Consider the following 21,329-nt stretch of genomic DNA (forward strand, 5'->3'; position numbering starts at 1 on the left):
TAAATACATTTCTATTACACAGAGGTTGTCACATAATTGGAGATTTCTCTACTTTGTACACAATTATTCTTACTCTCCACAGAAAGGCTGCTTCTTAACTTTTCATCTGGTGATGGATGGCAAGCACTAAAATCCTGATTTTAACAGAACAGTAGTAAAAAAGCCTGAGTGACTTAGGTTGAAAGCAGCACATTGGTACATGGCTCTTGTGTTCAGTTATCAGGGATGTACAAATGTCTTTTTATTCAAAAATACAAAATAAATTATCTGTAGGCATGGACAATGACAGCAGTAAACCATTATATGTGTCAACTGAAACCAGTAATTGATCGTAATAGTGATTTTCTTAAATGTCAGCCAGCCTTTTCTTCAGTCATTTCCTTCAACCGACTTCTCTGAAGTTACTGTTGAGGCTCACGCCTTGAGCCTCCTCTCACAGTTCATTACCAAGGGTAAAGCACCATTCTAGGAATCAGACCATGTCACCTCCCATTCCACCCATTCCAGGTCCTTCTCTTCCTTAGGAATGTCGGTGACTACAAGTTCTGTCGTAGTTAACAAAGAGGCTGCTCAGTAGCATCCAAAAAGCAGTTCTTAGGACCTTAGTTGTATCAATGATTCCCTTTTCTGCCATATTCACAAAATCTCCAAGCACAGCGTCATGACCAACTTCCGAGGGACTCTGCACAATTTTCTCAACTATCAGTGATCCTTCAACACCTGCATTCTTAGCAATGGTCACTGCAGGAATTTTGAGTGTTCTCTTAATTATTTCTATACCAATTTTTTTTATCTTCATGAGCTAGCGTTATTGAATCCAAGGTTGGAATGCACCGAAGCAGGGCACAACCCCCTCCCAGAAAATGCTTTCTTCAACAGCAGCTCGGTCACACTGAAGGCATCTGTAACTCTCTTTCTCTTCATTCACTTCAACATCACTTGTGCCACCAGCTTTCAGCGCAGCTACTCCAACTGAGAGTTCTGCCAGACGTTCACTCAGCTTTTCCTTTTCACACTCCTTAGTTGTGATATCTAACTGCTCAATGATTTCTTGGATACGTTTTTCAATTTGAGCCTTGTTACCTTTTCCTTTTAAGAGCATGGCATCCTCTTTGGTCACAATGACCTCTCCAACTTTTCCTAAGCCGTGAGGCTGAACATCTTCAAGATTTAGAGTCAACCCGTCTTCTCCGAACACTGCACCACCAGTAGCAATAGCCATATCTTTAAGCTGGTTCTTTCTGTGGTCACCAAAACCTGGAGCTTTGACAGCTACAACCTGAAGACCAACTTTTAGCCTATTCAAACTGAGTGTACTCGGAGCTTCTCCATCAACATCTTCAGCAATGACGACCAAGGGCTTACAGCAAGCATCGGCAATTTCAAGAGCAGGTACAATGGACTGGACACTAAAAATTTTCTTTTCTCTCAACAGAACATAGGCATCTTGGAATTCACATTTCTGCCCTTTTGATGTATTAATAAAGTATGGAGAGATATAACCTCAATCAAACTTCATGCCTTCAATAATTTCTAATCCATCATTTACTCTTTTCACATCCTTTACTGTGATGACACCCTTTCTTCGAACCTTTGTCATTGCATCAGAAATGATGTGGCCTGTTTCTTTGTCTCCATTGGCAGAAACGGCAGCAACCTGAGCACCTTCCTCAGGGGCGGTCACAGGTTCAGACGGCTTCTAAGTTCAGCAGTTACAGCGTCACCAGCTAACGTCACCCCTCTCCTGATTTCCACTGGATCAGTACCGTTGCGAGTCTTCTTGAGGCGGTAGAGCACGACAGCACAGGAACAGCATGGTACCATTGCCAGCCTCCTCGTTTGTGTTATTGGCAGCATCTTGAACAAGTTTAGCGCCAATATTTTTATATTTATCTTTTAAGTCAGTTGACTTTGCAACGGTCACACCATCTTTTGTTACTTTGGGTCTGCCCCAAATCTGTTCAATAATCGCTGTTCTTCCCTTTGGCCCCATAATAACAGCAATGGCATCGGCTAAAGGTCTACCCCTTGAGACATTAAGGCTCAGGCATCTGCACGAAATTTTACATTTTCGGCATGGCCCAAGTGAGGGGAGAAGCCAGCGCCCTGGACACCGCCTAGTTTGGCAAAGGACTGCAGGTAAGCGAAGCATTTTTGAGGGGCAGTGGCAGGGCATTGAGTGAGGGCAGGCCCGCCAGCCGAGGAAACCCTCCGAGGCACCCGGAGCTGGGCGGGCAGCGCTCTCACCGTGCGGGAAGGCCACGGCCATCGGCAGTCACACAGCTGCCGGGGCCCACGGAGTCACACCTGGAGAGGCGGGGTGTCTCACACACCAGGCTGCCTCTCCAGCGTATTTGTTGGCCTGGTTGTAACTGGGCTGGGAAGCCATCGCTGCCCCAGCGGTCATCATCAGGATGGAGCGGAGCACGGTGGGTCACGTCGTCAGCAGTAGCGTCCTTCATTCTGTCCTTGGGGGATTTGTTATGGGATGATTTGCGTCCAGCCAGAATTCATGGTGAAGTCCCAACCTCCAAATGGGACTGCATTTAGAGACAGAGTCTTGAGTTATTTATTTATTTGAATGTTTAGTCATTGATTTTTGAGAAAGAAAGAGACTGGGGGAGGGGCAGAAAGAGAAGGGGAGAGAATCCTAGGCAGGCTCCATGCTGTCAGTGCAGAGCCTGACGCGAGGCTTGATCCCATGAATCTGAACCAAGATCATGACCTGAACTGAAACCAAGAGTCGGACGTCTAACCAATGGAGCCACGCAGGTGCCTCTGAGACAGAGTCATTAAAGTGAGGTCATTAGTGTGGGCCCTGATCCAACAAACTGGTGTCTCTAGAGATGAAACCAGATACAGGAACCCACAGAAGCAAGACCACTCGATGACACAGAAGGCAGCCGTCTGCAAGCCAAGGAGAGAGGCCTCAGAAGAAACCACCTTGCTCGCCTCTTGGTCTCAGACCTCCAGCCTCCGGATCTGTGAGGACAAAAACTTCTGTCATTTAAGCCGCTCCCATCTGTGTATTTTTTTACTCCAGCCCCAGCACACTTGTATGGTATTTTTAATTTTCTACCTGATTTAAGGCAAAGAAATAGGTCCTGCTCTTCTCTTCGAACGTCACACCTCCTAGCACCTGTTAAAAGAAGAGTAGAGGCCAAAATACAGCAAGTGTTACTTTTCCACTTATTTTTTTAGGCACCTCCAAGAGCAAACAAATGCATCGTGTCTGCTGTAAGTGAGCCTTCTGGGGTGGGCAGCATGTGGCGTGAGGCTGACCAGGGGCTGGAGCCGGGGGACACCGGGTACTGGACACAGCAGCTTGGCGATGCTTTCTTGTCCCAGGCCAAGTGATGCCCGGATCTACGGAGGAGCTTTCCTGTAGAGCCCCCATTCACCCGACGGCCGAAAGACTGTTTCCGACTTGCACAACTGGCCTGCTCCGTCATGCACTTCTGCAGAAGTCTGTTCATCTTATCTGCTGTTTGATCCATGTGCTCATCTTGTATGTGGGGCTGTGACTGAGAAGGGGAACGCTAACCATGGTCCTCTGATGTCTCCTCCCTGGGCAGAGCTGGCAAAACTGGCTTCCACGTGGCCGGTGGAAGAGGAGAGAGGCCGCATGTCTGGAGGCATCTTCCTTGGGAAGTGGCTCTCGAGAGTTCTGTCACCTCCAGCCCTTCCGGCCTGAGCCCGACACAGCTGGGTGGGGACAGAGGAGATATGCCAGATGGCGGCCTCACTAGGTGCTGGGCCCCCAGGAGCCCCAGTGAGTCACTGGCAGTTCTGAAACCTGGTTTCATGTGCAGACAGAGGACATTAGTCAAGATGATCACTGTCGTCCTTCTGCTGCTGAGATCTGAGTGGTGTCTGCATTCGAGACCTCACGATGCCATCAGCGCAGGGGCTCGAACCCACAAACCGTGAGATCATGACCTGAGCTGAAACCAAGGGTTGGATGCCCAATTGACTGAGCCACCAGGCACCCTAAGATTTTAGTTGTAAGAAATCTCTACATCCAGCGTGGGGCTCAAACTCACGACCCTGAGATCAAGAGCGTCCTGCTCCCCCGACCGAGCCGGCCAGGCGTCCCTCATTGAGTCTTCACTCACTCAGTCCCCGGCTGGAGGCCCGGGCTTGCAAGGAAAGCTGGGGCCGTGCTGGGAGCATGGCACTCGCCCACAGTGGGCTTCTGATGGTTATTTTGGCCCTTGGTGGCACCAGCAGAGAATCACTGGCCTGAGCAGAATGGCTGTCAAAGTGTTCCAGGAGCGTCACTTAGCTCGGCTTCCAGGAGGGTCCCCTTGGAGGGCTGGGCCTGTGTCAAATGCCACCTCCTGTCCTGTCAGGTGCTGGCTACTGGTCCCCGGCCCTGACGCCAGGCCCTTAGTCCCAGCAGATGTGTCCCCGCACCTCCCTGGGGCGGGGGCTCTAGACCCCCTGTGGCTGCAGCATACTCAAGGACCAAGGACGATTAATTTCCGCCCAACCACAAGCCCAGGCAGACATCGCAGTACGGGGGCCTGGGTCTGGTGCTCTTTAACGGTATGGCCGCCAGCTTTGGGCAGGAAGGATACAGACTGAGCCCGGGCAGAAATCTCTTGGAAAGCATCAGAGTTCCCGGGTGAGTCCCAGGGAAACGCTGCGCTCTGCCCCCAGCCCGTGTCTTCACGGAAATGAGGGTGGGGGTGTGAGAAACTCCCGTTGGTGCTGTTCCTCTGGGTGGAGGACACTCCACCAGCGGGGTGCTCCCGACACGGGGCGCACTCATCCCCCGTCTGAACCCCCAGGAGTCGGCAAGTCCTGAAGAAGGATCTCTTTGTCTGGAGGGTTTCAACTTCGTATTGAGTATTTTATAACACAAAGGCATACACGCAGCGTCTGTGTAAGATGTTAAAAACATGGGGCGCCTGGGGGCTCAGTCGGCTAAGCACCCAACTTCGGCTCAGGTCTGATCTCACGTTCGTGGGTTTGAGGCCACTGTCAGCACAGCCCACTGCAAAGCCTGTCCCCACCTCTCTCTGTCGCTCCCCCACTCGTGCTCGAAAATAAATAAAACATTAAAAAAAAAAACTAATCCTGGGGCACCTGGGTGGCTCAGTCGGTTAAGCCTCCGACTTCGGCTCAGGTCTGATCTCACGTTCGTGGGTTCGAGCCCCGTGTCAGGCTCTTTGCTGACCCCCTAGCTCAGAGCCTGGAGCCTGCTTCCGGTTCTGTGTCTCCTTCTCTCTCTGCCCCTCCCTTTCCCATGCTCTGTCTCTCTATCAAAAATAAATAAAAACATTAAAAACAGATACGCTTATGCCCCACACTTTCTCTACTTCCTTCTTCTGTTCCCAAAACTATTAAATCCCCAATTTGTTTCTATCATGTTGGAGTCGCTTTGAACTCTGAGTTTAGAAAATTTTGTGAGTATCTAACACGGCCCCTCATACAATCAGGAATACAAGGCTGGAAGTCGGTATTCGGCTTTATTGGTTGTTCTGTCCACCTTCATTCAGCCTGTCTCCTCCCAGACGGGAGAGGGGCTGGACTTGGCCTGCTGGCTTTTCCAAGTATTTCCTTGACTTTTTTTTGCTTAAACAAAAGAAGTGCACTTCCTCCCTTTGAAGAGGTGCTCAGGGCGGCGGCGGATGTGGACATCACACTCATCTTTGTGCGGATTTACACACCACCTGGTCCCCACCCGCCGAGGATGCAGCATCTTAGCCACCACCCCCTGGCGTGCAGATGAGGCCTGTTCTGGAAAGACCTGTGTGACCCTCGCAGCTTTATGCACATGAAAGACTGGGGTTAGTCCACAGGGACAGAAGTAAGGGTTTTGCAAGATCTGCACAGACAATAGGAGGCCGGACGTTTTTCAGATACAATGGGCACTTCTGTCGAAATCACCACATAACCTAACAATAAAACCTCCAGACAGACAGCTGTTGAGACAGCGAGAGAGCGAAACCGACCATGGTCCCCTGTGAACAAACGAGGACAGACAAGCCAGCTAGCCGGGCTGCCAGGCCGCCCCTGGGGGCGCAGCACATCTCTGAAGAGGGGGGGCAGGAAAGGAGCTGGGAGCCCCTTTCCCATCATGAAACAGGCCCTCGGCCTCGGTGTTCCCTGCGGATTTCTGATAAGTCCTCCTCATTACAGCCCAGCCTAGCGAGGGATCCCCGGCCTGCAATCTCGGTACTTCAGCCAAGTGCTGAGTTCAGAGTAAGGCTCCGAGGGCCGGCCCCGAAGGAAACCACAGCCTCTGTTTAAAGACCCCCAAAGCATCCGGCTCTTGACTTCAGCTCAGGTCATGACTTCATAGTTCCTGAGTTGGAGCCCTGAGTCTGGCTCTGTGCTGATAGCTCAGAGCCTGCCTGGGATTCTCTCTGCTCCTCCCATGCTCGCTCTCTCCCTTTCTCTCCCTCTCTTTCTCTCTCTTACTCCCTCTCTCACTTGCTCACTGTCAGACTAAGTAAACTTAAAAAAAAAAAAATCCCAAAGGCATCAAATCCAGTCTGCCGCTTGGGTCCCACCTTGGAAAAGGGGACTTGTCCTAAATGCCAGTTTAACCTCCAGAGGAGACATAGGATCGCCTCCGGCAATGCTCTTGGAAAGCTGCAGGGACACCGTCCTGAACTTGAACGTCTGCAGTGATAGCAGAGCACCTGTGGTTTCTCAGAAGCACGTGGGGCAGAGCAGGTGGACATGGCTCTGGGCACGTTCGTGGTGTGGAAAGACAACTCCGGCCCCAGAGGACTCCTGGCCTCCTGCAGTGAGAGTACTTCCTGCAGCCCTGTGGACATTTTTCAGGCCACTCCCCTGGGAGGTTCCAAGCCCACCAGCCCCCACACTCCTCTGCAGGCTGGCAGAGCCCTGGTCTAGAGCAGCCAGAGGGAGAAATGCTGACTTTGGAGGGTGGTGGCCCCACACCAGGAGCTGCCTGGGGAGGGGCTGAGGATGGCGCACAGGCCTGGCCGGCAGGGCAGGCTCACCGCTTTTAGCCTTGAGCCCATCCCGCCCTGTCCTTGTTCTGCCCTGGCTCTCTCTGACCCCACCCAAGAAGCAGCAGCAGCCTGTCAGTGTCAAGGGGACTGAAGAGTCTGTGTGAAGTGGCAGAAATCCAACTGAGTGTAGTTCCCACGAGCCTGGGCTGAGCAGTGGGGACTGTGGAAGTTTGCTCAGTGACCACTGTGGGTGGCTGGGTCACCCTGCAATCATTTGCTGCTTCTCCTTTTGCACCAGCCAAATGGAGGCCCTGGGATGTCTGGGTTTGGCTAGGGGTTGGTGGGGACACCCGGCCTCGGAGCAATCACAGGGTCCCTAAGGCACTCTCCTGTTTGGGTGAGAACCAGGGCCGGTCAGGGACCCCTGTGCCCAACTCCTCAGCAGCGGGCTTTCTCTGCCTTCTCCTGCCAAGTCTCCCCAGACCTGGGGCCGCTCAGAACAGAAAGGGCACAGTGGGGGTCAGCCTGAAGGTACCAGGCAGGGCAGTGTGCTGCTAGTTTCTGGGACCTTCTGAATTTGTCTAAATCCCTCAGGGCTCTGAAATTCCCACGGCATATGGGGCTTAGCCATACCAATGAGCCAAAGTGGCCAATATAGTGTTTGTGTTTACGAGCCTTTACCCACCTCTGGTTGCCCCTCAGCATCTACTGTCCTCAAGCTCCTGGTCCCTCACCTTCCTGCTTCATTAAGAAGACAGACACTAGCACCTGAACATCTTCAATTTTGTTCATAGTTTACAACTCACCTCTAACTTCCTTAACTGTCTCTGGTTCTGGAGGACAGAGCCCCCTTCTTTGTTCCCAAGGCCAACCTCTCTTCTCGGTTCTGATCATACCCCTTCCAGGGTCTACAGCTCTGGTCTCTCATCACCGGCTTGGTTACCTAGACCTACAAGCCAACCCAGGGACAGTGCCCTCTGTCCCCTCCTTCCCCACACTTCCGGGACCAGGGCACGCAGCAGACCTTGGCTCGCTCTCCTGTCCTCCGTTCCAGCGCCCCGCTTGCCCTGCATCACTGCAGACCTCCTATTCTCACCTCCTCCACTAGAAGTGCAGGAAATCGACCCTCTTCTTTCCTCTCTCCATATTGTCACCCGCCTTCCTCCATGATCCCCAGAGCAGGACTTCAGGTCTCCTTCTCCAATCCCCTCTTTCCAGATTGATTTCCCACATCCGGTGCCTGTGCCCCCAACCCCCGGGGGCATATCCTGAAATCCCAACTCTACTGGGGCACAGCCATTTAGTGAGTGTGGGTTCTCTGTTGGATAGCAAGCGGGTTAGCAAATTCACATGATTCTGACACACGAGACTTCAGTTTCGGCACTAAAGTTTTAGTCTAAGCCAGAAGGCAACTATGATATCCTTGGACCATCCCTTTATACACACACTACAGGGGCTAGGGGATTCTGAAAAAGACCCTTTGATTCTCCCAAATTAAATCACTTCAGCAACCTGAGTGAAAAAAAAAAAAAAACGCCTCAAGTTAACAATTTAGACGCTTTCATCTGTACTCAAGAAGCACTGTGGCAGAAATCTACACTCAGGGACTCGGACAAAGTTCTAAGTCCTGCTGCAACGTGTGCGCTCACAATTTTATGCTCAATTTCCTTGAGAAACGTTTCGAATCCCAAACACAGTCCATGCTGATGAATCAGGACTCCAGAGGCAGATTCTCCTTAATCTGGGGGAGAGAGGGGATCGCTACAGACAACTTTCTCCTCCTTCCTCTTTTCAACTGGAATTGACTTTCTTGAAAACGAGGCCCATCTGTTTGCTACCATTCACACGAAGTCAAATGTCCACATGAACTTTTCAAGATGTTAGGAAACCACGCCAATGGCTCACTGATGCCCCCGCCTGGCACACATCACCATGCATCAAACACAAAAGGTTTTTTTGGGGGGGGGTCTCGTCAGCCTGAAAGATTTCTGGGGGTCTTGACAGGGTGGGGGGTGTTTTCAGGTATTCAAACCCGCAACTGGTGGCTGTTGGGTTGAATTCTGCGGGGAGCAACAGTGAGCCAGGGATGGGAACTCCAGCAAGGTCCAGAGGATGTGCCCGAAGAGTCGGATGTGTGTGGGGCTGGGGAGCGGTCGGGATGGGGATGAGCTGGGGGGGGGGGGGGGGGGGGGGGGGGGGGGGGGGGGGGGGGGGGGGGGGACTAGGAAGGTGGGCAAAGCCCAGGCAGTCATGTGGAAAGGATGGAAGCTACTGGGAACCTGGCAGCTGTAGGCAGCTGGGAAAGAGGCTGGGGGTCAGGAAAAGCCTGAGGGGGTCTCCCGGCCCCACCACTCTTAGGTGCGGGGCTGTGGTCACAACACCAGCACTGCCTCAATTTATATTAAATTATACTCTCCACCCTGGAAGGGCGCTTAGGCTCTTTGGGCAGGATGAGGGTCTCTGAGATGTGATCACGTGATTGAGGCCTCGCTCTGGGCCCCTCTGCTGCCATCCTCGGTGAGGCGGGCACGGAGAAGCCTCCGCTGAGTGACAACTACGCCTGTGCTTTGGTGTGACCTTGCTCAGTGCTGTCTGAGAACAGGGTCTCTGGACGCGGGGCGCGGTCCCCTGGGACCTCTGCTCCGGAAGGTCAGGGGTGGATCCACATGGGCATGGGGGTCGGTGCCCGTCTCCTCCGGGCCACCAGCCTGGGAGTGCAGCGCGGACACCCACTGCCGTCCTTCCGGGCTGACACGAGACACTTGGAGCCGCCTGGCTTCCCAGAAAGTCACCCCAACACCCATCGTGAACAGCCTGAGGCCCTACCAAGCCTACAGATGGGGCCTCACAGGACCAGTCTTACAGGAACAAAGGGACTTTTTCTCTCACTCCCAAACAAAACAAAACAAAACAAAACAAAACAAAAAAACCCCACCCAAATCTGAAGAATGAAGAGCACAGGCAAAAAAAGTTTTTTTTGGGTAAATTATATAGCCTCGAACAAAGTTTTATTTAGGTAAGTCGAATAAAAAATACCACAAAGTAAAACACATTAAAAACTTTATTATAAGTATTACACTTGTCCAAATTTGCATCAATTTGATACATTTCTGCTCATTCTGCAGAACACAAGAGTCACACAACTGCCTGTCCCACCCCCACCTCCCTTCGGCCGTGTCCTGCCTCTCGCTGAGATCCTGGTCACCCCCGGGGCCGGGAAAACGGGCCTCCAGAAGTTCCAGGGCTGAGCCCCTGCTTCCCTCCCGTTTCCACCTGAGAGGCTAACTGTAGATATTCTGAGCAAAAGGAACCCCAAGAAGTTTCACAGGGTTCTCCAGAGCCTTGCATCAGTACTTGAGAATCAGTATTTCTCAATGGAAGTCAGGGAAAGGGAGTAGGAAAGACTCCCGGACTGAGACGGGCTGGGACAGTGTGGGCGGGTTTGGCTCCATCTCTCCCTCCGCACCCATGCCCATCCAAGATACGGACTGCTCGCCCCCCGCAAAGTGGGCACGAAACTGCCACTGTGGCTTGAAAGCAAATTTGAGGAAAAAAACAGTGATGAGAAAAAGTCCATAGGAATATTTTGCCATGTTCTTCCTGAATAACATACCCCTTTCCCCAGTGGGGGCATTTATGATCAGAGATGACGTGGATGGATCCGTGACCGCCAAGAAGAATAATATTACAATAGCAGTAATTTCCCATCAGGGATGCTATTCAACTGCTTACAGAAACCTGCAATGTTAATGCATTTTAAACACATTAGGAACAAGTGACGATTCTCCAAACTAAGGGAAATGCCCAATAAAAAAATAAAGACAGAAAATACATGCTAATTTAATGGCAAACTTATTTTTGATACTCTTTTAACAATAGTGATCTTGGAATTCAGGGAGGAGCAGCGGGGACCACCCTTCGCCCATGAGAACACGGGGACGGTCAGCGCCAGAGCGCGTGGCCTCAGGCTGACTGAGTGGCGGGGACGGTGCCGCCCCCCGTGGCCAGTCCGTGTCGCTGCCCAGGACCCTCAGTGCTGCAGCAGGAAGTTGGTGGCCACATTCAGGTCATTATTTGAAGCTCTCAGCGCTTCTAAAGCATCTCCCCTGGAAAATCCCATCTCCATGAGCCTCGCCACCTGAAAACAGAAAACCAGAAACCTGATGAGGCCGGCGATTCCGCTGCTAATCCACCCCCCCGCCGCAGAGTGTTCTTCAGCTGAGTTTTGCAGGGAAGATTTTAAAAACAAAACAAAACACTATAATTTTAATTTCAGTGTGAAATACGATTTACATTTTTTAACAGGCACATTTTAAAGTACTTAACATATAGCTCATAAGTGTAAGTATCTCATCTGATCCTCACTTGAGAGACGGGAATGAGCCTCCCAGGGCCGGGCAGCCCGGACGAGCCCGGACGAGGCCCGGGAAGCCGGCCGTCCGCAGCCCCGCGCTCACACGCCCGCACGCCCCTTCAGCGTTGGATTGGATTCCTGCGAACCACTTCTCAGCCGCGTTTCCTTGTGCACATGAACAACTGCTTCACTGAAGATGAATTTCTGATGCTCGCAGACGCCGATGCTGACACTGTGTGCCGGTTCCTGGGATCCCGAGGCCAGAGACCATGAACTTTTCGTGGAGGTGCAACATTTGCTCGGGCCCCGGCTGGGGGGCTCCCAGGCGGCCGCCTGCGGGCAGAGGGAGGTGAAGCCTGGCGCAGAACAGGGGGGAAGGATGTAGTGAAAGTCAACAAGTGTAGGGAGGGCTGAGGCTTGCATTTTCTTGACCATAAATCCCGAATTTGTAAACGCAGAGGTTTCCTGCACTTTCAACATACGATTTCCAGCGAAGCAGGCAGTGCCACTGAAGGTCATGCGTAACCTATCTTCCCAGTTACAAATGTGTTATAAATAGATTTATGACCCTAGACCAGTCAAAGGAAGCTATTCTTTGCACTTCTGTTGAAACATACGTTTGTAATAAGATACAGTGAAAAACGACACTGTCACAAATGTTGGGATTTTCACATGTGGGTTAAAGAGGCTTTTGTGGACTGAGGACTGAGTCACCATTTCTGGCCTTCCTGCAGAAATCAGTGCCCTCGGTGCAAAGTGGACAGAACACGCCTGATGCTGTGGGGTCGGGGCAGGTGTGGGGCAGCAAAGGAGGAGAGGGGGGAGGAGGGTGGGGAGCCAAGCGGGAGCCAGGGGCCCACACCCAGACCCCGCGTCCCCCCAGGAGCCTCAGGGAGACGCTGAGTGGAAGTGACACACAGGGGACACTTGTCAGCGGCTGGGGTTCTAGCTCGTCTTCTCCGAAGTAGGGCTGTGATCCCTCATCAGTGCGTCATGAACCCCGTGAGGAAGGAGTGGCCTCAAACCGGGAGGTGGTGGGGACCCTCCTTCCGCTGAGCCCCGTTTCCGTTGCACACGTGTCGCGCTCGCCGCGGGCTGTGGTCGCACACACCTGACAGCTGATGCCCGGAGGGGCGCTCAGTGCCTGGGAAAGGGGCCGGCACACGTCGGGGACCCACTCCCTGGGCCAGGGGCAGTGTGGACAGAACGGTGGGAATCTTCTGCTTTCATTTCCCGCTCGAGCAAAGGATCTTTCCCAGAGCACCACACACCCTCCTCCCGCATGGCCCGGGGGGGGAAGGCGCCGCCTCCACAGAAGCACACTCTGCCTCTCGCTGGCTGTCGTCCGGGGGACATCACAGGTCCGCATTTTGCCCTTGGAAGTGACAGAAAACAACCCTGTTCCCTCTGCTGGGTGAAGCACTTCGAAGGGCCGAAGGCCGCCCTCCCGTGTCTTCCTCGAGGCCTGGCATCGGGGGCCCTCTCCCGCCTTTACAACCGGTGCTCCCTCTGCCGGAAGGCTCTTCCCTCTGTCCTTGGCCTGGGTGGCTCCTCTCCAGCCACTGGCTCTGGGAGCACCCGTCCCTGTCCCGTTCTCCCGGACCAGAAGGAAGCCCAGACAAAAAGTTCTGTGGCTCCACTGACTGTGCCCTGGGCTCCCTGTCACTGTGCCGTGAGCCTCCTGAAAACAGGGGCTGTGCTGCTTTCTTCATTCCTGCACCCCAGTTTCCACTTCCTTTCAGTGCAGCCTACCCCCCCACCCCGCCCCGCAATGCTCCCCCGATGCTGCTGTCCTGTGCTCGCAGCGCTGGTCACAGCAGACCCGTTCCGGCAGCGTGCACACACGTGTGTGTGCATGTGCCCGTGCTCGTGTGAGAGACCACATCTTCCCGGTGTGGCCAGTTACGCTGCCACCTGCTGAAAACACCCCCCGGGCTTCTCAAATCCTGCCCTGTAAGTTTATTTGGTCTTTTGGGTTTAGGATTGCACACTTCTGTTAAATCCCCTCTGGTCATTTTCTAGCTAACCAAATCTAATTTATTTTTTTAATTTAGTATTTTTTTAATGTTTATTTATCTTTGAGAGACAGAGCATGAGCGGCGAAGGGGCAGAGACAGAGGGAGACAGAACCCGAAGCAGGCTCCAGGCTCTGAGCCGTCAGCACAGAGCCCGATATGGGGCTCAAACCCATGAACCACTGAGATCATGACCTGAGCTGAGGTTGGTCGCTGAGCTGACTGAGCCATCCAGGCGTCCCTAATTTCAGTTTAAATTCTGTTGTCTCTTAGGTTATTCAGCTCCATCAAAATTTTATTACCCCCAATTTGGAGTAGCAAGCCTCTACAATGTCCCTCAAGTTACTGATGAAAGTTTCAAGCAGGCAAAAATCAAAGGTAGGGCCCCCAACTGCCTACAGACCTGCCTTTCTATTCAAGTGGCTAACCAACTTTTTAAAGACATTTTTAACTGGTTTAAAACCCACTTCACATTATCCATTGCACATGTCACCACTGTGTCTTTTACAGTCATCAGACGTCTTGGTGGCATCCTGTGTTAGCAGGAGCGGGTTGGTGAGTGCAAACCACAGTGCCTTTAACACTCGAGTCACCTTACGCTCTGTCTCAGGCTCTGCCAGATGTGAAACATCAATTTTGCCGTTTGATTATGAGGATCCACACTTTGCTCTTTCCTCGTGGGGATTTCACAGAGTGGCTCGCCCTGCGTTCTCGACCCCGACAGCACTCGGGGAGACGGGCTCCGGGGCCTGGGCTGGACGCACACCAGAGCCAGGCGAGCCTTTCTCGGTTAGTTCCTGGGCTGAGGTAACTTTTAGTGATGTTTATCCCACTTACTTCCAGTTAAGAGCCACTACCTTTAGTGGAGTTAATGCGGCCCAGGAGGAGGGGGTGGGCAGCTCCGCCTGCCTTCTCTCTGCTACCGCGAACCCAGCACCACCGCCCACCAGCGCGGCCATTCTTAAGGACTTCGAACAGCGTGGCCCCCGCTGCACTCACGATCACTGCTTTGTCACCATCAGCACTTCAAGCACAGCTATCTACCGACGGGCCGCTTCTTGGCACCTGGCCAGCAGGTGAGGGGAGGGCCACCACTCCCAGCTGGCACTTAGTCTTCCCTCCACGGACTCGGAATCCAGTTTGGAATCTGGAAGAAGCTGATGACGGGCTGGCCACACAGGCCACCAAGGCACAGCCCCGGCGTCGGCCACACCACCCTGGAGGGGCCCTCCGGTCTTGGACGGCCGGGCCGTGTCCTACGTGCACACACCACGTCGGTGCCGACGGGAGGCTCCCTCCCAAGTTCGTTCAGTCTCTCAGAAATGGGCAACCACACGTGCACCAGTGCGGGTTTTGACAACCGGGCTGGGTTTTCACAGGCTTGGCTCAGGAGCGTGTCTGCCGCACTGATGAGCCCGCGCGGCTCTGGGCGCCCTCCGGAGGCTGGCGAGCGTGCCCCGTTAGCCAGAGCCGGCTTCGGGGCTCTCTGCATTGTTTAGGGGTGAGAGGAAAAGTGTGACTGGAGAATTTTCACGGCGAAATGACCTGGCGCTTTAACCAGATGAGAAAACAAAGCAGAAATAAAGAATGTTAATAGTTCTATTTAAAAACTGAACAATTACACCAAGAAAGTGCATCTGTAAGTTTCCCCTAGTGTCCCAAATAGTAAACATACAAGGAAAAGTGAAAGTGTGTGTTGGGCTTAGGAATGTGGACAATAATGAGCCAGAAAAGACTAGAAGCAGAGAGACTGCAGGCCCCACGGGTGTTGTCTAACTGCCCGCATCCCGCAGTGCACCCCACAGCTGCCCTTTCTTGGGGCCTGGTTCAAGGCTCACATCCAGATGCACGAACCGGAGCAGAACTGGGGCTCCAGCTCCCCTGGGCGGTAGAACAACCTCGTTACGATGTAACAGTCACAACAACGTAGCAGCTACTTGCTGCGGACTTGATAGTTCCCTGTGCTGAGAAGCCCAACCTGCCCGATGCCAGTGGCTCCGTCCCCGGCTCCGTGTGAAGGACGCGCCCTCTGCTCAGATGGCAGAAAGAGAAAATCAAGACCTGTGCAGACCTGCGGTCACACGCAAACACAGACAGGCTTCGCAAAGTGCCCAATGCCTTGAAAGAAAAGCACAGGGGAGGCCGGCAGCCGTTTTAGATGGGACCCAAGTGCCAGAGAGTCACCCCAGCCACCCTGTGGGGGGGGGGGGTGCCTGTCAGCGGGCGGGGAGAGCCTGGGCCCTGAGCTTGGGCCCCCATCTGCCATGTGTTCACCTCGCGAGCCAGGTTGGGGACGACACCTCGGGCTCCCAGTGCTGCCCGGCCTGGTGACCGGCGCTGGACAGGTGCTCGGGAGCCCCGCCCCTGTCATAACTCTCACCCCACCGGGGAGTTGGCTGGCCCAGGTAAGCGGGTCCCTCCCGGTGACCATCGTGGGCGCAGTTCAGAGGTTCCCACAACCTTGACAAAACCACCCTCAGCTTGGTTTTCAGCATTCACTTTAGCTGCTTTCACTTTGCTTTTTTATATCCTTTGTTGGCAGAAGAACTGCTGTGTCTTTTACAACAATCAAGCACATGCGGGTTTTCCGGGAGCCCCAACGAGCACTGAGCAGCGGGAAGGAGAGTCTCAGGCAGAAAATCAGGGCCCCGGGACCCGGGGTCAGACACGGGCATCGCGGCAGAGTTCGCCCTCCTGCACCCATCCCCACAGTTAAATACAGCCACACTTAATACCAGCGCCAGAATGATTTGTGTTACACGGTTTCAGGGTTTAAAAGGCACACGTAAGAACTGGCCTAAGAAGTCAAAAAGGTAGGAAAAATCTTTCCTTAAAAGATGAGCACAAAATTCTAACGAAAGCCCACATTATTTTAGTGACTCTTAGAAGACCTTACTTTATATTTGTACACACTCCAGCAAATACTCAACTGTGACGATTATATAAATGACGGTATTTACAGATACTCCATCCACCTCCCTCCCTGTCCAGGGCATATGTATCAGCCACATAACACACCAACTCACACTGGAAACCTAATTTGTTTCCTCTACAGGCTGTTTCTTGTCTTTTCAGTTCAGCTTTTGGAATGAGAGCCATCTGGTACCTGATCAGATAGAACATCCAAAGGAAGAGAAAATGTCGGTGTAAAAGCTCTTGGTCTTGACTAGAAGACAAAGATACAAAAACGCCTCCTACTCAGTTTAAATCAAGTTGGGGACAGCAGTGGAATGTCATTCACTCAACGGACGCTCCCGGACTCTCCGAGGGTCCGTGTGAGGTGTGCGGTGAGCTGACTTGGCCTTGTCTGCCTTCCCCGCAGGCAGACGGTGAGCTCCGTGGGGACTGGGACCCCACCTGCTGTGTCCCCCACCTGACCCAGAGCCTGGCACACAGAAGGTGCCCAGCAGTGGTCAGAGAAGGAGTTTAAGTTCAGCGATGTGTGTTCTTTGAGGAACTGACTGTCTGCAGGGGGATGGCCACCAAATACACGGCTCGGGGCCCAGATGCCCATGCTGGCAAAACCCTCAGGATGCCGCACACCCCTCAGCCATGCACAGCCCTCAGCCACACACGGCTGGTGCCTCAGTCAGTCTTGGACTGGCTGGCTTGGCAGTGGGCTGTCTGGAAAACTTAAAAAAAAAAAAAAAGGCCCATAGAATTTTCTGAAAAGTATTTCTTTCAACGTTCCTTGTCCATTTCGGAGCAGAGTAAGTCCCTTCCTCCTGCTGGTGCCTCACAGGGAAGCCTCCGTGTAAACACTGTCACCACAGAACATCAGAATAGAGTTTATCTGCGCTTCTAGTCTAAACACCAAAACAATCCTGTTCTGTTTGCTTTAAACGGTAACTGGGTTAACATCCAGTGAGAGAGTTATGCCCTCCTGTCTCCCACACCCCTCATTCATAAAAACTGAAGGGGCCTGAGTGTGACACCAACGATGCCGGTTTTCTGTGCTGGAAGACTTAACTTTCTAGAGGAGGCTCAGAGTAACTCTGTGAGGGTTGGCAAGGACGGGCCGCTACTGGAATTGTAGCCTGCAGTGTGGCACGTCCCCCCGGCGACCTGCGACTCTGCCGGAGGCTCTTGGTCAAGTGCCCGAGGCCCCCTGTACAGTGCCAGCCCGTGGGAGAAGGGGTGCGCCGAATGCAAACAAGGCAGAACAATCTTTCCCCAGAGCAGGTTTCCCAAAGAGAGACCCTGCTGAACAAGAAAGAAACCTACATGGAAATAAATCCCTATCGGTTTTCCTTTACTTAAAACAAAACAAAACAATCCTCTTTGATTGGGACACGTGTGCCTCCGATCTCGAGGTCATTCTCACTAAAGAAGATAAACAAAGTCCTGCTTTGCCTTCTCTTGGTGACGCAGGTCCGCGGTGGCACCCCGAGCTAGGCGCTCATCCCAATGGAGTGGACGGCATTCCTCTCAGTGACCTACTCCTTTTGTTTTGTTCAAGTGAGACTGTGGTTTTCTTTAACTTCCCTTTAGCTAAGGGTGTCAAAAACCAACGGTTTTTGGGTTCTACTTCCCAAATTCTGACCTTGCAGGAAGTGATGCCCACCTGAACGATGCCCGCCCCCCAAGCCCACGCCCTGCCGGGAGGAGCACCCCAACAGAAGCCTTGGGGATGTGGCTCGCCTCCCCCGCTTCAGCATAACGACCCTGCTGCCACTCAGGGCAAGCCAGCTCTCCTACCTCGTGGCTTCCCCACCGCAAGCGCGCCTCTCTTCCACGGACCCCTGACCACTCCCCTCCTCCTCAGAAATGCTGAACCCCTTTGATCACATGTATTGGGGGAGTGAACGGTTTCTGGTTATTTTATGTTCCTTCCCGGCTACAGGCTGCTCAGAGGCCCCTTATTTTTGCGTTTCTGCTTTGTTCAGGCTCTGGGGCTGAGAAGGCCCTCACGACCGACAGGATGAGCTCCACTGCTTATATCTGTTAGACGACCCAGCAGAAAGAGCCCCCCCCCCCCAAAAGCTGGCTAATTATTTGACCGCCACCCAATATTTCATTCTAAGACATTCAGCTTTGCTATTCTCTGAGAAACCCTATTTCCAGGCTAAGCGCCCGGTGGAAAGGTCCGACACACTCCCACTCTCTACCAGCCTCACGTTCAGCCCTGTTCTAACCACTGCGGGTGCCTCTGTGTCAGGCTCCATGAGGCGTGGGAAACAGGAAGACATGATATTAGCCCTCACGAGGTTGCCGTCACCAGGGAAAACAGACAAAACCTGAGTCACTGCTGGACCAATTCCCAACTCACAACAATGATAAATACCCAGAAGAAGTACAAAGTGTACCCCAAAGTAGCCTATTAGCGAGGGAACTGTTTAGGGGTGAGTTCTTATGGTGACAGTGGTGAAGATTCTGGAGAAGCAAAGAGAGAAGAAAACCTCACTAAGATTAAGATTCTCTCCGACTAAACGCATTTTGCTATTTATCAGCTAAGACTGAAAGTGTCTCGTGTGAACGCTGTTCTCTCTCTAGTTGGGTCAGTGACTATTTCGGAGAACCTGAAGGGAATGCACACAACGAGTCTCACGTATCACGGCCGTACTGAGCGAGAGTCTCGTAAGCACTCGTAAGCCTGTCTCCTGGGCAGGGATGGAGGAAGTCACATCGTGATTATAATGCACACCTTCCTCCATGGTAGTCTGCCCTCCAGGGAAACCCAACGGTGCAACTCCGGGTCCAAGACCCTGCTGTGGTTCCTCAGTGCCTCCAGCAGAGAGGTGGCCGTTCTGGCACGTCTGCAGGATGACGGGGTGGGCCACACCTCCAGCACTGGGACACTTGTGCAGAGCTGACTAGCGATGTCGCTGGCCCGGCTCCCCAGACAGGCTCTGCACCACTTGAGGGCAGGAAACTATGCCTTATTTATCTCTGTGTTTCAAGAACCTAGCCCAGTGGCCAGCCTGATGCAGACAGCTGATCATTCTTGGCTGAGGAGGAGGAAAAGGTGTGACTGGACGACGGGAAGCTGGGATCTGTAACAGTTCACTTATCTTCGCTCTGTCGGGCCCCAGCTCTGGTTTAGTCCTGTTTAATTTCCTTGTCCACTTTTACCTGTGTATTCCATTAAGGAAAAACTGAAGGGTCATTTCCAAGCTTAGGAGGGTTCAAAAAAGACAAACTTGGTAAGTTTTTTTCTCCTTTGATTAAAAAAAAAAAAAGGAGGAAGCTAATGACAGAAGTTCATTGTTATTTTTGACTATAGGTGTAAATATGAAAATCCCTGGTTAAAAAGAAAAGAAGAGAAATGGAATGATGTATATATTTCAAGATAGTAGACATTTGAGCACATTTGTTATTATTAAGAGTTTTTATAGGGTGGCACTTGGTTGTGACATATTCTTAAGAAAGGCTGGGGCTGGGGTCCCTGGGTGGCTCAGTCAGGTAAGTGTCTGACTTCAGCTCGGGTTACGATCTCATGATCCATGAGTTCAAGCCCCACGTCGGGTTCTCTGCTGTCAGCACAGAGCCCGCTTCAGATCCTCTGTCCTCTCTCTCAGCCTCCCCCCTTGCATTCTCTCTTAAAAATAAACATTTAAAAATATTTTTAAAAAGGGGGGGTGGCCAGAGGTGGCATCTTCAAGGGGCGACAGACTGGCAAAGGTGTTGAGTCCACTTGTTGAAAAATAGAAAAAGTAGACTGTGAAGAACTAAAAATTCATAAGCTTAACAACAGCAAAAGGAGAAAAAGTGGCTAAATTTTTCTGTGGCCATATGTTAGCCTATATAAGATGTAATAAGAGATGCACATTCTTTCTTAGAATATTCTGTTTTCTGATCTAGAAGAACTCTAACTAAAATTCCTTAAGTATTTTTTTTACCTGAGAAAAAAACAATAGTTTTCATTGTTTTTGACTTAGAAAATTATTAAGTTTCCTACTGCATTAAAATGGCAGGACTCTGATATTTAAAAGATACAGCACATGTAACTGAAGAATTAAACATAAAGCGGTTTTGTTCATCCAAGCTATCTTACTATGTTACTAAAAGACAGTATTTTAGATAGTGTCTAGCTTCAAAGTAACCAAGAGATTATATATTAACTATATGTTTCTAAACACTACGGTATATGACCTGAAAGCAAGAACATTTCCCCTCTTTTACAGGCCGGCTAGCACCTTTCACAAACACCGCCAGGAGTCTACATCCTAAACAACGGCAGGGGAGAATCTGGGGTTCAGGGCAATGACAGTCTGCGATGGCCATTCTCAGGAAAATCAAGAAACACAAGAAACAAGGTTTAGAAAATCAGTGAATAAGGAAGCGTATGTTAAAAACAGCCTCTCACATATTTACATCTTTTCATGCCCGAGCCAGGAAGAAGTTAATGCTGTTTAAATTGATACTGACAACATGCTAACCTGGCGTCATTCTGGGAGGATCAAGGAAAATGACTCATTAAAACACCCGAAGACTTCAATCACACACATTCTCCTCCCTGTTACTTTTGACACCTTTCTCTCCCCTCAAAGTGCCAACACTAAGAGCTCTCTCACCTTTAACACCTCATGTCCTTAACGGCTGCTCTGAGCAATGAGACTGGTGGTTCTAGCACAGTAAGTAAACGGTAGTGTAAGAGAACTGTTACTTTTTACTTGAATTTGAGAGCTTTAGCTTATTTCTCAACATGTTACCATAAATATCTTACAAAATGAGTTACTGTGCTTTATTTTCATAGTTATGGGGAAAACAGTTTTCTAGAAATTCTCTAGGGGCACCTGGGTGGCTCAGTTGGTCAAGTGTCTGGCTCTTGGCTTTGGCTCAGGTCAGATCTCTCGATTTTGTGAGTTGAAGCCGCACATCATCAGCTCTGCGCTGGCCCACGAGTCTGCCTGGGATTCTCCGTCTCCTCTCGCTCTGCCCCTCCCCTGCTCAGGCTGTTCCTGTCTCTCTCAAAATAAATAAACCTAAAAACATTAAAAAATAAATTCTCTTAACGGAAGTGGAAGAGAACGGGCTCCTTCCTCCACCTCTCAGTCCTGAGGAGGCATGAAAACGGTGGGTCTGAGT

At 51.7% G+C, this 21,329-nt stretch overlaps 1 protein-coding gene and 1 pseudogene across 2 annotated transcripts in view; both read right to left on the bottom strand.

The window, feature by feature from the left end:
* Positions 1 to 472: 472 nt before the first annotated feature.
* On the bottom strand, positions 473 to 2,295 carry LOC115284744 (annotated as a pseudogene).
* A 7,680-nt stretch (positions 2,296 to 9,975) lies between these two features.
* The window catches only part of LOC115284739 (ubiquitin-associated domain-containing protein 2-like), a 71,160-nt gene continuing 59,806 nt past the window's right edge, over positions 9,976 to 21,329 (bottom strand). For both annotated transcript variants that reach the window (XM_029931225.1, XM_029931224.1), the window contains one exon: positions 9,976 to 11,070. In XM_029931225.1, coding sequence (XP_029787085.1) covers positions 10,963 to 11,070 — 108 coding nt within the window. In that variant the 3' untranslated portion in view covers positions 9,976 to 10,962. The remainder of the gene's footprint in view (positions 11,071 to 21,329) is intronic.

This window comes from Suricata suricatta, unplaced genomic scaffold, assembly GCF_006229205.1.
Source record: "Suricata suricatta isolate VVHF042 unplaced genomic scaffold, meerkat_22Aug2017_6uvM2_HiC HiC_scaffold_181, whole genome shotgun sequence".
NCBI classification, from domain to species: domain Eukaryota; kingdom Metazoa; phylum Chordata; class Mammalia; order Carnivora; family Herpestidae; genus Suricata; species Suricata suricatta.